This window comes from Protopterus annectens, chromosome 10.part0 (genome assembly GCF_019279795.1).
Source record: "Protopterus annectens isolate FY-2018-M chromosome 10.part0, PAN1.0, whole genome shotgun sequence".
In the NCBI taxonomy this organism is placed as follows: Eukaryota; Metazoa; Chordata; order Ceratodontiformes; family Protopteridae; genus Protopterus; species Protopterus annectens.
In genome coordinates, this window is record NC_056744.1 from 1,093,958,198 (window position 1) to 1,093,973,549 (window position 15,352).

Here is a 15,352-nt window from a genome sequence, read left to right on the forward strand (position 1 = left end):
TGCTAAAGATACTTTGTATCTAGCTTCTGTTTCCTTGGATATATTGTTACACGTTTTCAGAAATGCAGGAAAATGTGAACAATATTTTTACTAAATGCAAGGTGTGAAATCCAAATTATTAGTTGAAATGTAAGCACTAGTACCATTGCAAAGATCTGAATGTACCAAGCAGTTATATTTTAACAACCAAGGAAAATGTTTCAGGAGTTACAAACATTTCTTGTAAGTAATGTTTTAGGAGAAAATTTAAAAAAAAAAAAAAAAAAAGTGGAGGATGTTCAGTTGAAGAAGCCAGCATTCTTGAGTACCTTTGGAGTGGATAGTGTATAACGATCATAGATAGGGTAGTGATGTGAAGATTCTTGCCCTGATAGTAGATATTTGAATAATGGGGTTACTGCTGCACACATTATACCCACCCCCCCCCCATTTCACTTGGAATACCACTTTCTTTTGAGGGTATTCTCTTGCCACTTTGAAATATTTCTGCAGATGTGTAGTTTAACAGTAGGAACTGCAGCTGCACATTGTATTGTTGTATACGTTATGGTTACTTGCATTTCAAATTAAGATATGCTCACTGCTATGTCTGTAAAGCTTTTTTAATGTCACGTTATATAAAGTTGCATCTTAAAGCTTAAAATGTGGTTTTGCTGTAGTTGGTGTGAAAAAAAATGTGCTTTATCCCATGTCATTGTTCAGTTTTTAAAACAGTTTAAATATTTAGTTACAAAATTATGTATTTTAACACTGCTACTACTTTCCAGATTGGAGCTGTACCTTTGGCTGCTTTGGGAGCTTCAACAATGGATCCTACTCTTGCTGCCTTGGGTTTGCCAACAACGACGAGCATGAACTCACCGGTAAAATATATTTTTAGTTGTATGATGTACATTATTAATGTTTATTGACTGATTACCATTTACTACAGTTCATCTGAGGCAGTTTGCACTGTAGTGCACAACTGGGCAATTTTTCTGCAATGCGTATTTGGTTAGTTCTTGGATTTGTCTTTTAAGGTTGCTGTTATCAGGACATGGCATTTGCTTTTTGATGCAGCAATATTAGATTTGATTTTAATAAGTATGATGGTAAAGGGGGGCTATTTTCACAAAATGTTTTTGAAGAAGTTTAAAAAAAAAAAAAAAAAAAAAAAAAGCAGTGTAGGCACTCTAATTTTGCATAACTTTCTTTCAGTTGACTTCTGTGGAATTGTCCTAAAGCAGTTTTCTGCTTGCGGCATGTGTGGATTAGTCTTTGCATTTGCAGTCTGTAGACAAAAAAATTGCATTATTTTTTTATCACGGGTAGCTTTTTCTGTTTAAGCATGCAGACTGTCACCAGTCACACAATTTTTGATGCATGCTGTCTACTAAGGTATAAAATTCCTATTTTTTAGGGTGGCTCTAATAGCTGAGTTGCTAGTTATAAGTATTACAGAGTGCTCATGGTTGATATTGCTGTAGTAATTGAGTCTTTGCCTACCAGGAGTTGATTTCTTTTGCAACTTGTCTCCTTAATCCAGTATGTTGTTTTGCCACTGCCTTAAATTAACATAACTGCATTCCTTGTTAAAGAATTAAGAAAAATTGCCCATTTAGGGCTTCCCAAGGGACAGACTTTCAGCAAGTGATGTATCCGATTTTATTAGGAGTAAGCTAATGGGCGGTGATCTAAATACTTTGACAAAATAACACATAAAGTAAAGTCTTAGAAATTGCGGTATTGTATTTAAAGACAAAAAAGATTAATGTTGGGAACAAGAATATGTGGTACTTGTGAAACTTTAAAAAGAAGTTCAGACCTCTGGTAGATGCGTCATCTAACCATTTATCTTTAAATCAGATTTATAAATGACCTCATGAGTTTCATTGCTTATTTCTTTTTTCTTTAACCAGACATACATTTTATCTTCCCCAGGTTCAGTTTGAACTCTTGGTTTCATTAAAATATTTCTTTATAATCTCTGGAATGTATAAATTATCAAAAAATGCAAACAAACTTGAGAGCACCTGGCAGCAGCATAGCTGTCATAGTTAGTGTGTTGTGTGTTAGTTTCATCTGCCTGTGTTCCTCACCTCCTCCATTCTTTTCTTCTTGCCATTTTAGTTCACTCCTGACAGTGCTTATCTGCTGCCACATACTCATGTTTATAATGGCTTTTTTCCTGTGCTGCAATTCAGCATACTTTTTTTCTTTTCATTCAGAAATAATCATTTTCATAAGATGGATTAGCTTTTCAGTGGTTATCATATAGGCTGTTACATGCTGTTGCCAGTCCTTCAGTGCAGTGTGACTGCTGCAGTTTATCCCTCTGATTTAAAACTCTGTCATGGATATGGCTTCAGCATGATGTCATATTTCAGCATAATATGGATCATGCATTTCCTTTCTTGTTTTCAGAGCACTTAAACATGCTGAACTTCTGTTATTATTGGTTTAATTAAGTTTTCCACCTTGAATTTTTTTGAGTAATTGCTGAATTTATATCAGTTCATAAGTACAGATCTAACACACAGGGCCCTGTTTGATAAGTTGCAAGTCCAGGTTAGCCTCTCTGCCATTCAGAATTTGTTTTCTAGGAGTTCTCACTTTTGGAGACAAACATGCTGATGAAATCTTGTTTGCCTTAATACGTCATCTCTGCTAAATAAGTACTGTATTCCTCCATGTGTGCTAGTTCTTAGCTGCTTTGCACAGCTCAAGGCATGAGCCTTGCTGCCATTGGTAAAAGTACCTCTGGCAAGAAAGTCCTCTTCTTGCAACTTTTCAACCTTGGAATGGTAGGAGGAGGCTCCTTTATACGTCCGTGCAAGTGTTCTTCCCATCCTAGGTGGGCTAGTGTTTCAGTAAGTTGGGCTTCACACCGGAGATTGGCTTGGACCTTGTCTTCGTAGAGGTTGCCCTCTTATATGATGGGTGGATCAATGATTTGGTGCCTTGTACTTTAGCTGAGGGGGACTGGGTGGGGCCTTGTCTTTACAAAGATGTAGTCTCAAATGACAGAGACCCCATTTTCTCCATATAGTCAGTGTGTTTGACCACTGAGAGTGTGTGCATCCTTGCTCCCACACTGTGTAGGTGCGTCCTGAGGTGTTGGCATAATTTTCTACTTGCTTGCCCATAAGGAGCATTCTGTGGAGTCATCCAGCTATGGATTTATGTACCCGTGTCTGAGATGTATTCTCTTAGCTCCACTCCTTCAGCTGATCTGGACTTTGCTGTCCTCGGTAAAGGAATCATCATAGACTTTCCTTTCAAGAGGATCATTTGTTTAGCTTTGTATGGGAGCTATATGAAGGCACTTCCAGCATGTGCCATTACCACAGAGTAATTTCAGCAGAAGATGTTTGAACTTTTCCCTACTGTTGTGCAGCTGTGGCATTGATATTTATAAGTTTTGGGGGGTATAAATGTACCCACACATGTAGGGTGTATATAAATTTGGGAGGTACCCGGGGGGGGGGGGGGATTTGAGATCAACTAAAAGTGGTTTTCGTTGATATTGTCACTTACTGAAGTTTTACTTTGAATTAATGCCAGTAATTTAAGCTGACTTACCATAGTGTCCTTTTGTCACTTGGAGCAGGAGAAATCAGAGCAGAAATACCAGCATCAAAGAAACATTAGCTATCATTTATGTACTGCAGTTCTTCAGGTTATGATCAAGCGCTCTGAATTTTGAAGCAACCGTATGATTAACATTTGTGAAGACTAGCCACGCAGGTTTTGGAGTTTGCATCAAAATAGAATATCCAGCCCATGACCTAGTGCATTCCCTCGACTCAGAATGCATTGGAAGACCAGCTATATACAGGTCTTGGCCCATTCCCCTGTAGTGGAGACTGTACCGAAAAGTCATGTCTGATATAACAAATATCATAGGACAGCCCAGTGGTAATCTTATGTGCTTTCCCTATAAAATGCCATATTCCCCTGTTCTACTCAAGGTTATTCTGTAGGACAGCTTTATGCTTACCACCACCTGTAAATCCCAAAGTATTGTTTCAGAAGTCAGTTTTACGATGGACTCAAATGATACTTTTTGTTCCCATTATAGCCTTTACACATCTAGTCTGCCTTTCTTAAGGAACTGAATAGCTAAGCCCTCAAGATCCTTTCTCTTTTTCAAACTGCCATTCTGTTTTGTCAACGTTAAGGAGGAAAAAAAAAAACAAAAAGAAGCATTGTTATTGGAGATATGTACTCTAAAAAATATTTTACTAAAAAGGTTAAACTCTTTTGTTCCCAAACTTATTGAAACTTAATCAGAATACTTCTTTACCGTATCAGGAACATTTAGATATGTACTCTAAGTAGCTGTGTGTCCATGAATTACCAATCAAACACAATGTTCGGTTAATACATTTAAAAACTAAACATTTATAGCCATCATTTAAAATTAGAACGTTAAAAAATGCATTATTTACAGTACTTTATCAGTTTAGTAAAAATACATTTTAAATAACCTTAACCAAATTAATAGCATTAAAAAGTCCTTTGTTATCCTGGTGAACTGTACACATTTAAACAAAAACTAATACTGGAACAGTGATTTATGATTTTAGTGACCATGCTGACATGGCTTTATACATGACAGTATAGTTTAAAAATAGAGTTGGGTTTTTACTAGTAGTATACTTATAAAAGTTTTGAAACTGTTGCATACATCATAATGCTAGCTTCCCACACTGTCCTATAATTGTGGCATGCAGGCATTACATAATATCATCACTGTTTGGGTAGTTAGCAATCATGGAAATGTATTAGTTAATTGGGTAATGCCAACCTGTTAAATTAACAGCTTGGTGAAAACTAACACACTGACCAGGTTTTGTTTCTGTTCTATACATTTTTATTTGTGCATGTATGTGTAGGACACCCAATCCAGTGGACATCAGCCAAATATCTATTTGGTCAACACAAACAGATGGTCAACAGATGTGCAAGATTGCAATCCCCAGGTAGGGGAATATTCCCTTTCCTCTGGGATTGTGTGATCTCAGAGTTAGTATACTGCAAAGACACTTGCCATTGGTTTTTAGCCTCTCGTGTAATCCCCATATCATACGCAGAACGTGTTGATATTTGCAGGTTTGGTGTTTTTATGTAAATCTCTATCTGTCAGTGTGATCTGGTGTCCTACACCTGTATAAACATATGCACACGTGTTTGTAGATGTAAATATATAGCATGTATGTGTGTTGGTGTGTGTGTATATGTGTGTGTGTGTGTGTGTGTGTATGTATATATATATATATATATATATATATATAATATGTATGTATATATATATGTATTCGTGTCAGACATCCTATCGAAATGAAAGAATGCTGACACCCAGGAGATCAAAACCATTTGGTTGACACAGACGGATGGTCGATAGGTGTGCAGGATAAACAATCCCTAGGTAAGGGAGTATTTCATTTCCCTGGGAATTGTGTGATATCTGAGTTAGTATGTATAATTAGCAGGAAGTGTGGGGCGTGCATTGGTTTAGTCTGTTTGAGTAAATCTCACGCACAGAACATGTGCAAATTTTTTCGGTTGACATTCTGACATCAGTCTTCATCGTGTCATTTTGATAGGATGCCCAGCAACCCAGGTCTTAGTGCGTGTGTGCACACAGTTTTCAGTCCACAAATGTTCCAGTGTCAGATTTGCAACCTTTCCCTCGGCATGCGTCATCAGCACTCATTAAGGCATTAGCCTTTCAGCACTAAAGTATGAAATTTTTCCCTTTTAATATATTCGCTTCAGTTTAAAATGCACTTTACTTTGCAAGAGTAGTAGGATAAAATTGATTGTTGCCCATATTCGTCCACCACTGTGGTAATGAGTCCCACTCCAAGACACTCATTTCTTTCATTAAGCCACGTATATTGTCACTGTTTGAATTTCTCAAAACACACTGTGTAACTTAAATCATACGTTTACTGAAGTAAATGTCATATCAGTGCAACTATTTCAAATGTTTTCAGATATGTAGAAATTCTTAGTCTTAAATGACAATGCAAAGGACATACATTTTATCTTGCATTGAAGTTCTGCACAGTCCAAGACTGTTTGCCTTAACAATAAATAGCTGTTTTTAATTTTTCTTCTAAGATAGAATGCCTTCATGGGGGCAGACATCCTGACATGTTCTTTAATTTTTGGAAGGCTTCTTTTTCCCTGTAATGCACTGAGAGGAAACTTTTAATGAGATTAATTTTCCTTAGTGTTGTCAAGAGTACAGTTCCATTCATTTAATAGTAGTAGTGGGATGTATCCTGTTAAAAATGAGAATCCACAGTAAAGGTTTAATGCCTGGTTTACAATAACCCTTTTGTTTCTTTGCGTACTTGCTGCACAGTCTGTAAAAAGTGCTTGTACTGTGGACCCTTTAAGCCTGATTCAGTTTAGAGACTGGCTGAATGAGTGACTATTGCACATGTATTGGAAGAGGCAGTTTGTACGTGGATATCAAGGCTGAGTGGAAAGGTTGTCTTTCTGGTGTAGCTGTTGCACTATGACACAGAATGTGCAGTACCTGTTCAAACTGCTAGCCAAGGGTCCTTCAGAGTGCACTACAACCATCATGCATGCCATTAGATTCCCACCCTGTCTTCACACCAACTTGTCAACCAATTCTGAATGGGATCCGTCACATAAAAAGCACATAGGAGAGATTCTTCCTCCCTGTAGATTGAACATTGTCCTTCAAAGGCTGAAGCTGCCCCTTCTTTCAACACAGAACTTTCCACTCCACTCAGATTTCCCTCTTGGAAAACCTTGATCCTGGTACCAGTTACCTATGCCAGAAGGGATTCTGATCTTAAGGCTCTTGCATGCAAGGCGCTTTATATAGTTCTCCACAAATATAAGATCAGCCTTAGAAATCACCCATTCTTCCTGCCATGTTGTCAGAGGTATTAAGGAATACAGGTGCATCTCTTACTTGAACATCTACTCTTACATTGAGCTGAGTGAACAGCTGTAACATGTGTGTGCATGCATGTATAAACATTCAATGTCAGATGTGTTTGAGCATTACTCTGTGATGTTTTAGCGTATGGTGTCTTATTTGTTCAGTATGTCTTTTATATGAATATATAGTTTTCACAAAGTTTAGTTGTGTTTGTTGAAAGTTGTTTATTTGCTTATTTTATTTTGGTACAGTCTCTTGCTGCTGATCACATTTTGAAGCTGATGACAACTGTAGATCCCAAGTAAGTTTTTACTTTGATTTGTTTTACCAGTAGAGCTTTTTATTGCTGTGATTGTGAAGAATAATTCAGTTCTTAAATAGCCATGATTTTTCCTTAGAAAGATGTAATTTAATAATTGGGTCTCTCTCATTTTATTTATATACATATTTGCTATTTTTACTAAAAATAAAAGCAGAAGCCATATTTATGATAGACAAGCTGATGAATTCATCCATTGATTTTTTTTTTGCATGTTATGATGTAGATATCAGTTGGTAGGGTTGTCTTTTTTAGTGCACAGAACAGATTTTGAATGCAGATTATCAATATTTCTGGCTTTTTTTTTTTTTTTTTATTTTGCATCTACTCGTCTTAGGAGAGTTTTCATACTAAGTTCATATGCTATATGCTACACTTACCTGGCAATGTTCAGCATGTAGAAGTGGGTGGCTGTTTTCTGATAAAACTTTCTATTTACTGAGGCTATGATAAATGGGGAGGAGCCTTGCTCAGAGACTTAAATATGCTTAGGATAAAACAATCAAAACCTGTACTAACACTGCCTATTGTACCCCCCCCCGGGGGGGGGGGTCACAAGTCTGCGGCACTATAGAGGAAAACTTTTAACTGTCCTTGTAGCCAGAGTAATGGTGATTGTCTAGACCTCCTTATGTGGGAGTTGTTCCACCTCAGAGTCCCCGGTAATGACTGAAGCATAGGCACTGGGGTAAACGCACTGCAAGGGTATGTCCATATCCAGCTATCCTGCAGGGAAGTATTGGATCACACCCCCACCACCAAGGTGCTGAGCTCATTCTTGGCAAACAAGCAGTTGAGCCAGCACTGTTTTTTCACCTGTGTAGAAGACGAGACCAGGAGAGTTGTTGACACTGTCCAGCCCTAGATAGTTGGCCAAAGCTGGTGGTTAACCATACTTATTTCAAACAGCAGATCTGATGCTATCCGTGTCATTATTGATGGGGTGTAGGATCCGACATTGGATCCAAGCTGACAACTAAGAAGACCTGAGCTCATGCTCCTCCTCTTCCCAAGATCCCTTTGTTACCCAGAACCCTCAGATCTCATTTGACAAAATTTCCTTCGAGACGTGCTTCCTGCAGCCCAAGCAAATAGGTTCAGATAAGTAGTTTTTTTTTTTTTTTTTTTTTTTTTGCTGTCTCGCATCTCCTACCTTACCTTCTATCACCCTTGGGTAGTTTCCTCCCCTCCTAGAAATCTTTAAAGTACTTTTTAACTCCCTTTCCCAGGTTCCCGCCCTTGCTCTTCCCGGGTCTTTGGTAGCCCTTTTTTCCATTCCTTTCCCCTTCTACTCCCCACCTCTACCCTTTTTTACTGTTGTGCAGTTTGTGGGTTGTGTGTGTGTGTGTGTGTGGGGGGGGGGGGGTGGGTGGGTGGGTGTGGGTGTGGGGTGGTCTGAAAAGCCCACTGGTTTTAAAAGGTGCTCCTCATGCGGTCAGAAAATGGCGCATTCTGACTCGCATGAGGAGTGTGTTTACTGTCTGGGAAAGAACATCTGGATGTTGAATGTGATATTTGTGCTGGATTCAACCCCAGGCCTCTTCTAGACTGCAGGAATAAGCTACTGCTGTAAGGGCTGGCCAAAGGGAGTCCCTTGGTTTTGGGTTCCCATTCTAAACCTCCCTTGTATCCCAAGAGAAAGTCTTCATCCTCAAGGGATTTTCCTGCCAAAAAGCCGAGGCTGTTGGATCGCAGCTGCCCAGATCCAAGGCCAGCCTCGCTAGCTTTGGATCCAGGCTCTTCTGCTCAAAGAGCCCCGGCTTCCTCTGGATCCGAGACCTCAGAGCCTCGGAGGTCCTTGGATCCGAGCCAACTTTGACTGTCCTTGGATCTGACCTACCCGTCAGATCCAACTTTGATCCCTTCTACGTCCTCAGATCCAAGCAGACCCTTGAGACTCTCGGATCTGACAGTTTTGTCGGATCCAGTCTTTATTGAAGGCTTCCCTCTCCAGACCCAGGAGATTGGATCCCAGGCTTTCAAGCAGGTCTCATTCTTGAGACCACAGGCCCTCAGCTAGGTCGGGTCATTCTTCACTATCTTCCCCTTCCGTCAAGAGTCTGCTCCCGTCAGATGTGGGTAGGATTATGAGGAGCTTTCTCAAGGCCCAAATCGAGTTGAGATTGTTTTCAGCCCCTGCCCACTTACCCAGGGGATTCTACTGAAGAGCTGCCTGGCTGTCCTGCCCTGGAGGCGGTCGGGGGTCTTCGCTCCCTCCACCCACTAGCCTGGGCAAGTATTACCTCAGATCAGTGGGTATTAAACATTGTGTCCAGGGGTTGCCTCATACCCTTTTTTCAGCCCCATCCAGCTCAAAAAAATCTTTCCTGGAATGACATTCATAGTGTTTCACTGTTGCAGTCATTACACTTTGGTTATCCTGCTGGCAGGTGACCCGCAGTCGGCCCGAGTTCCAAAGTCTTGGTCCGATGTTGGTTGCTGTCACCTCTTCCCTGATGTCAGTGCGCCAGGGGTATAAAATTTGCAACCAACGCCATTTTCTTCTGTCTTTCTTGCCGCGCGGTGCCAGAAGCAAAAGCAGTTAGCAAGTGCCGGTCGGCCGACTCCTGAGATTTTCAGAATTGAGTTTCAGAACCGAAGTCTTCAGTAAAGCTAAGTACACCGTTGGGGAAACCTTTTCTTGCTCCAGAACGATGTCAGTAAAAGTTAATAATGTATTTCTTGTGGGAAGCAAATACCTCATAAGGACTTTCACTCTTACTGTATTCCTTGCCTAGGCCCTGACCATGATGTCACTAGTTGTCGGTTTTGTGCTAGATTCAATAAACGCACTATTAAACGTCGGTTTGATTTTGCTTTACATTATTTTGACCGACGGTTTAATTACATAATGCCGTCAGGACAACCGGAATTTATAAAAAACGCAAAGACAAAGAAAAGGACAGGCATCTGAGATCCAAAACTGACGACAAAGCCTCTTCTAGGCCAGTCGCCGGTTCTCAGTGAGTCGCTTTCGCAGCCCCCGACACCCGCTACCTCTGAGCGTAACCGACAGGCCTGTGGAAACTCAAGGTATTGGGCCTATGGAAACTATGCAATCAGATGGGTCCGGAGCCGCTGAGCAGGCATCTGCTTCTGAGGGTGTTTTCCGACCTTCACAGCTTACAATTAAGCTCACTACAGCAGTAAAGGCAAAGTCAAAAACACCATTAAAGACAAGGAAACAAGTACAGCATTCTCCAAAACGGTCATCCATGCCAAAAAAACAGATGCTTAAAATGGCCGAAGACCTAATTACTTTAATCAGGGGTTCCCTTCCCCCTCCTGACCAAAGGCCTAGGAAAGACACCGATTATGATTCCTCTGACCAAGTTTCCATTTTCTCTGATTCCTCTTCTGATCAGGGATATTCCCTCCCTCCCTATGAGGACTTTGATGCAGAAGAGTCCATACCTTCAGCCTCTCCGCCTGAGGATTATTCTTTTGGGGAAACCCTGCACACCATGAGGGAGCATTTCCATTGGGAGAGTCAGGATTATTCAGAATCCAAGAAAAGGCTTTTATTCCCTCAGGACAGGCCTCTGGCCATCCCCCCCTGTGCTTGATATTGTTTATGATGTTTTTTCTGAATCCAGTCTGTCTCCTGATTCTTTACCCCCTGCACCAGAGTCCCTGACTGTCATAAATGTCTTTGCAAAAACCCAGCTGCAGACCCAGAAACAATTTCCCAGGGTCCTAAAGGGGTTAAGGCTTCCACTGCTAAAAATCCTGTCCCCTCGGATAGGGATTCCAGAGCTGTGGACAGATGGGGGGAAAAAAAGTTTACACTTCTGCTACTTTAGCTGTAAGAGCTTTAAACTGTCAGTTTCACATGCTTAAATACCAACAGTACCTCATGTCATTGTTAAAACAGAAAATGGTTTCAAATACAAAAGGTCATGACAGTAAGGAAATGCAGGATTTATTGCATGCAGTTTAACAAGTGGGAAATCATACTCTGCAATGTGGTTTTGATTCATTAGAGGCTTCTTGTAGAGCCGCAGTTACAGGCTCTGTTATTCGAAGGCATGCTTGGTTGAAAGAACAAAGTTTACCTGGCCATGTTAAAGTAAAAGTATTGGATGCTCCATTACAGCATAATACCTTGTTTGGTGTTAAGGCAGAAGAGGTGTTAAAGAAAATGGAGGATAAAGCAAAGCCAATGCAAACAGAGAAAGATTTCTTACAGGTTCAACCACCTAGATTTAGCAGAAACTGGCCTTTAAAAAATTGGTCCTTTCCAGTGTCAGACAGGCCACAAAGAGGCAGATACAGATGCCCCAGAGGTAGATCTCAGCCCCAAGGCTCCTACAGACCTAAACAATGGGGTGCTTCAGCCCCCAAAGGAGGGGAGAACAAATCACAACCTTATAGAAAACAGTCCCAATGACTTCCCTCTGCAGATGCCAAGCACTTACCTTTTGACAGCACCCCTAGGGGGGAAGCTAGCACTTTAATCAAAAAATTGGCACATGATCACTCAGGACCAATGGGTGCTGAATATTGTTTCTCAGGGTTACAGGTTCCACTTCCACATGCTCCCAAAACCAAAAGGTATGCCAGACCTGCCACAAAACCAATGGGCAGAGGCACAAAAACAGATTACTGCTCTTTTGGATGTGGGAGCTATTCAAAAGGTTTCACAGCAAGAACAGGGACAAGGATTTTACTCAAGACTTTTCTTAGTGCCCAGAAAGGACAAAGCCTGGAGACCAGTACTGGGACCTGTCAATCCTAAATACTTTCCTGGATGTTCCAAAATTCAAAATGTTAACACTACATCAACTTTTGCCCATGCTGAGCAAGAAGGCTTGGCTAGTTCCTTTGGACCTCAAGGAGGCATACCTGCATGTCCCAATCAGACAATCTTGCAGAAGATACCTCAGATTCATAGCAGGCTCAATGCATTACCAATTCTCTGCACTGCCCTTTGGCTTATCTACTGCGCCCAGGGTCTTCACAAAATGCCTGACACCAGTAATTGCATTTTGCAGACAAAAAGTAATTCAAATATATCCCTACTTGGACGACTGCCTTATTCAAGCAGAGAGCAAGGACATTCTTTTAAAGCATCTGGCGTTTGTAAAAAGATTGCTAATTTGTGTAGGGTACACAGTAAACGAAAAGAAATCAAAACTAGTGCCCTCTCAAGAGATAATATTCCTGGGTGCAAGCTTAAATACAACTGCCCAGATGGCTTATCTCACGCCAGACAGACAAAGGCAACTGACTCATTACTTTCAAATGATGGCAACAAAACCCCAGCTCCCTGCAAGAAAAATTCTGCAGGCCCTGGGCTCCATGGCATCCTGCATTCTACTAATTCCATATGGAAAACTGCATATGAGGAAACTACAATGGTATCTAAAAAAGTGTTTGGACACAGCATTGTCACAGCCTGGAGACAATCATACCTTTAATTCCCTGCCCTACAATAGGAGTTTCGATGGTGGGCCCAGGCCTGTCACCAAGGGGCAGCCTTTCACTTTACCCACAGCCAGGCAGACAATAACAACGGATGCATCGGATTATGCCTGGGGGGGCACATATGGCAGGAAAATGTATTCAGGGCACATGGACCAAGGAACAAATGCATCTTCACATCAATCAAAAAGAGATGCTAGCTGTACAGAATGCCCTGACCGCTTTCAAGGGCCTAATACATCCAGGGTAACTATTAATAAAGACGGACAATACCACAGTTATGTGGTACATAAGCAAGGGGGCATACATTCCTACCCCCTATGCAGACAAGCCATGACTTTGTGGAACACAGCATTGACCTATCAAGTACATCTGCAGGCACAATTCTTGCCAGGAACAAAAAATACACTGGCAGACGAACTAAGCAGAAATCTAATGGATCCTCACGAATGGAAGCTAAATCCACAAGTGTTCAGCATGATAATGGGGAAATGGGGACGCCCAGACATAGATTGTTTTGCCTCCCCTCACAATTACCAAATACAGAAATTTTGCACAAGAACTTGTCACTCTCAAGCATGGAAAGTGGATGCTCTATCATTCAGCTGGGAAGGCCTGACCATCTATGCCTTCCCTCCGATGCCTCTTCTCACCAAGGTGCTACTAAAAGTCAGGAAAGGCCAAAAGTGATCCTGATTGTACCAGACTGGCCATGCCAGCACTGGTACCCAATCCTAAAGAATTTGTCTCAAGGCCCAGCTTGGCTTCTACCTCAAATTCCTCATCATCTGACACAACAAAACAATCAGATTCTGCACCTCTCTCTAAAGCTGTTATGGGGTTCATTTTAGAAGCCAGGAGGCTCAGCACTAGGAAATCTTATCCACAAAAATAGAAGAGATTCTGTGCTTGGAACCAGGCACAAGGGCTCTAACCACTTGTCCCTAATATACCTCAGATTTTACAATACCTAACTGAGGTGCTGGACAAAGACTTATCTTTCTCATCTATTAAAATCCATGCCTCTGCCATTTCAGCTCATTACAATACGGAACATCCTATTTTTTCACATCCTCTACTACGACAGTACCTCAGAGGGGCCAAAAATATAAGACTCCCAAGGAGAGCATCAGTACCTACTTGGGACCTCAATTTTGTTATAGAAAAACTCACACTGCCTCCTTTTGAACCAGCCAGCACAGCTGATCTAAAATTCCTGTCATGAAAAACTGCTCTGCTCCTAGCAATAACTTCAGCAAGAAGAGTCTCAGAGTTGCAGGCATTAATCGCTGTGGAACTTTTCCTCATTTTTCATCAGGACAGGGTTTCTCTTAGGACAACCCCAACATTCATGCCAAAAGTGGTCTCCAGTGTGGCCTTAAACCAACCCATTCATTTACCCACTTTTTACCCAAATCCCTAGAATAAAGGGGAGAGACTTCTGCACGCTTTGGATATACACAGACAGCTATGATTCTACTTGGACAAAACAAAAGCTTTCAGAAAAAACTGAGCAACTGTTTGTAGCATATGCTGCAGGATCACAAGGAAAGCCTATTACAAAGCAGACAGTCTCGAAATGGATAGGACACTGCATCCTCTTCTGTTATGCACAACATGGCAGATCAGTGCTTAAGGGCATTAGGCCTCATTCTACCAGAGCAGCAGCTTTCCTCCGAGGAGTACTAACCAAAGACATTTTAGAAGCTGCAACCTGGAGCTCGGTGCACACTTTCACCAAGCACTACCACTTACCTCTCTACTCTAAATCCAGAGCAGGCTTTGCCACTGACGTTCTGCAGGGCTTGTTAGCCTCTCCAAATCCAATTTAGACCCAGCCACCCAACTTCAGCTTTGGGATTGTACCCAAGTGTAATGACTGCAACAGTGAAACAAGATGAACATAGTACAGTTGTGTACCTACCATAAATGTAGATGTTGGAGTGTATTCACTGTTGCAGTCCGGGTTACCCACCCACCATCCCCTTTTTTTCCATTGCTGAGACTTTTCTGTACTTCTCATCTCTGTACTACCTGTGTGGTGTATTTGCTTTTAGATGAAGGAAATGTTTATAGTAATATATGGATTTTTTGGCATAGTTTTATCTTTCCAGCCTTCCTGTCTGGGGGTACCTGACATCTGGGGCAAGAAAAACTGAAGAAAATGGCATCAGTTGCAACTTTTATACCTCTGGCACACTGATGTCAGGGAAGAGGCGACAGCAACCAACGCCGGACCAAGACTTTGGAATTCGGGCCGACTGCGGGTCACCTGCCAGCAGAATAACTCAAGTGTAATGACTACAACAGTGAATACACCCTTCAAAAAAAGAGCCATGCAGGAGGTCCCAACAGGACAATGAGGGTCTGAAACTTACTGTCCCTTCTTTTTGGTGCCCAAAAAAAAACGGTGGCTTTCATCCCCATTCTGGACCTCAGTGTTTTAAATTTGTCTGTCAAGAAGTTAAAGTTCCGGATGTTCAGTCCGTTCTGCCGCCTCTGTGCAAGGTTGATTGGATGTGCGCAGTGGATGTCAAAGATGCGTACCATCACATCAGAGTCGACAGATGCTCCAGGCGATACCTGTGCTTCCGGCTGGGGGACAGTCACTCTCAGTTCAGAGCCCTGCCCTTTGGAATCACTTCAGCCCCCCCTGCATGTTTACCTTACCAAATGAATGGCAGTGGTAGCAGCCCATC

The 15,352-nt window shown here is 41.5% G+C and overlaps 1 protein-coding gene across 5 annotated transcripts in view; it reads left to right on the forward strand.

The window, feature by feature from the left end:
- SRSF11 (serine and arginine rich splicing factor 11) overlaps positions 1-15,352 on the forward strand; it is a 1,393,100-nt gene that overhangs the window by 747,981 nt on the left and 629,767 nt on the right. For all 5 annotated transcript variants that reach the window (XM_044085832.1, XM_044085833.1, XM_044085835.1 and 2 more), the window contains 2 exons: positions 768-863; positions 7,162-7,211. In XM_044085832.1, the coding sequence (XP_043941767.1) occupies positions 768-863; positions 7,162-7,211 (146 nt within the window). The remainder of the gene's footprint in view (positions 1-767; positions 864-7,161; positions 7,212-15,352) is intronic.